Here is a 2,656-nt window from a genome sequence, read left to right as displayed (position 1 = left end):
GAATCTACATTAAAATATATTGAAAGCGATTTAATTTAAATTTATCTTATATTCTAATCGGCTTTAGGTAAGTAAGTTGAACCAGAACTCTCAGACTCACAATATGTCCACATTTTTTGGTCATGACCATTGAATGAGATTAGGACCTAATCATATCTTAATATTCAATCGATAATAGAGACTTAATGGATTATCTATCTCATGTAATGAAACTTACTCTTAGGATAAAGTATAATATGTGTAAGGTTCTCATGAGATGTATGGTTGTTAATTACTTTGACAAAGACATGACCAATTATATAATAACCTCTTAATTAATTATCTAGAAAAGTGGAGGAAGAAACCTTACTACCTCCCACCCTAAGAAGCTGACAAGAGAGAAAGAAGACTCAGTCGGGAACTTTAGTAAAATGAAATATTGAGGAAATTAAGTATGTGTGAGAGAGAGGGAGTACTAGTATTCTTTCTCACCAAGTTTCTCAATTTCCTATCCTACTTTGAATATTTGTCTCACTCTATGGTCTATTTAGATTAAAATTTATATAAATTCCCATTACATCTCTCAACAAGACACTAAACACAAGTCTTCCCTTCTTCATCACATCAAGATATATGATGCAGTCTCAGTCTCTTCAACCCTCCTGGCCATACTATAACATCACAAACTCATCTTTTCTAGATATGGATTTCCAAATGAGTGATTGTGATTTCTCTTCTTCACTCACCACCACTGAAGACTCCTCCGATGGTGTTTCTTCAGTCCTTTATCTCCCTACCATGAACCCCAATGAGTTACTCAATCTGCCAATTTACATTGATGATGATTTATCACCCATGTTTCCTCTAGAACAATATTCACCAAATTTTGAAGCTTCGGCTTCTATTTCGAATTATCAAGTACTATGTGAGGATTTTGAAGGTTTGGCGTTTCCTTTAGTAAACTTAATTGAAGAAGAATCTGAAGGAAGCCTAAGGTCAACATTGATGGAATATAGCAACACGTCACAATACATAACATCATTGAGCATTTTTCATCTACTCAAGGCATATGGTGAGACAATGGAGAAAAGCGAGGCAAATCTAGTAGACGTGATCTTAAAGCGGATAAGGGAGAAAGTTAGTCCAAGAGGAGGAACCTTGGAGCGTCTCGGGTATTACTTATTTCAAGCCATGGAGGACAAGCAAGCTGACTACCTAAAACACGAATCAAGCAAGAACTACGAGATGGCATTCAGGGCCTTGTACGAAATATTGCCATACGGAAGGTTCGCTCACTTCACTGCTAACTTGGCAATCCTCGAAACCATTCCAAAGGATGCCGAGATAGTACATATTGTAGTTTTGATATGGGCGAAGGTGTTCAGTGGCCTCCATTGATCGAAAGACACAGATTGTGGTAGCATTATAACTCCTCAATGGAGTTTCGAGGAGACAAGGAGGCGACTTTACGATCACGCACACTCTTTAGGTCTAAATTTGGAGGTAGAAGAGGTGGAGGTGGAGAAGTTGGTGAGGGAGAAATTGAAGATGAAGAAATTGGGTAAAGGAAGAGAATGGTTGGTTTTCAATTGCATGGTGGGTCTCCCACACATGAAGAGAGGGAGTAGAAGAAATGTAAAAAAATTTCAAAAGGTAGTTAGGGATTTGATCAACAGCTCTATTAGTGGTAATAGTAATAGAGGTATTATTACTCTTGGAGATGGAGAAGATTTGGAGGAGAGAATGAGAAATTGTTGTGGGTTTGGTTCTTTCTTTGATAGTTATTTATTACACTACCATGCTTTGTTTGAATCAATGGAGTGGAATTTTCCTACCCATCTTGTAGAAGCAAGAATGGCCATGGAGTGTCTCTTTGTGGGACCTTATCAATCTTCTTTTGTTTGCTTTGATAGTTGGGAGGAGAGTGATGAAGGTTTTGATCTTCAATCAGGATATGGGTTCTGGGTTTGAGATTTAGCAAAGATAGCTTGATACAAGCTAAGGAAATGGTGAAAGAAGGGGAGAGCCTATATGGAGTGAGAGTTGAAGGAGACAATCTGAATGTGAGGGCCTTGGAATGGAGGGGTTCTCCATTGGTGAGAGTCTCCACTTGGAGAAGAAAGGCAAACCCACAAAAGAAATAAGGAGAAACTAAGAGATACATATCTTATTGTATAATTCAATACATACTCATACAGATACTTATGTTTCTTTTTAGTGATTTTGTGAATGTTGTACAAATGGAAGAACAATGGGTATTAGACATTTTTTGGATTAGTGATTTGGTTTTGTTATTGGTATTCCTTATTAACTTATAGATAATTCATAAATTACATTATTTGTGTGTTAAAATAGATCATATCTACATTGAATGTGTGGGGGATTATCTTGGATTGTTTTGGTCTAGACTGTCCCAATTTTTTCCGAATAGATATAAAAATTCGGCGAATAAGGGTGTACTTGATCAATCTCATACTTGCTTACCTATGGATATAAAGATCATAACCATCAATACATAGTTAAAGAAAGGTGATGGTCCCACCAATCTCTCTCTCTCTCTCTCTCTCTCTCTTGCATATCCCATGTTAATAGCAATGAAAGACCCACTGAAACAGGGGAGGTACTTTGAACAGAGTAATATCAGATTTCAATTATTTAAATCATTTGAATGCAGGCC

The 2,656-nt window shown here is 36.9% G+C and overlaps 1 protein-coding gene across 1 annotated transcript; it reads left to right on the top strand.

Annotated features, from left to right (window-relative positions):
- The first annotated feature begins 681 nt into the window (after positions 1–681).
- Positions 682–1,377, top strand: LOC147395625 (DELLA protein RGL2-like). Its single transcript, XM_086452862.1, has one exon. It carries the CDS (start codon positions 682–684, stop codon positions 1,375–1,377), a length of 696 nt encoding a protein of 231 aa, XP_086308988.1.
- The last annotated feature ends 1,279 nt before the right edge of the window (positions 1,378–2,656 follow it).

Source organism: Akebia trifoliata, chromosome 8, assembly GCF_017979445.1.
Source record: "Akebia trifoliata isolate Shusen 1 chromosome 8, ASM1797944v1, whole genome shotgun sequence".
Lineage (NCBI taxonomy): Eukaryota > Viridiplantae > Streptophyta > Magnoliopsida > Ranunculales > Lardizabalaceae > Akebia > Akebia trifoliata.
This window is presented reverse-complemented; position numbering and strand designations above follow the sequence as displayed.

Coding starts and splice junctions, on each gene's coding strand:
- LOC147395625 (XM_086452862.1), top strand. CDS start 682: ATGGATTTCCAAATGAGTGATTGTGATTTCTCTTCTTCACTCACCACC.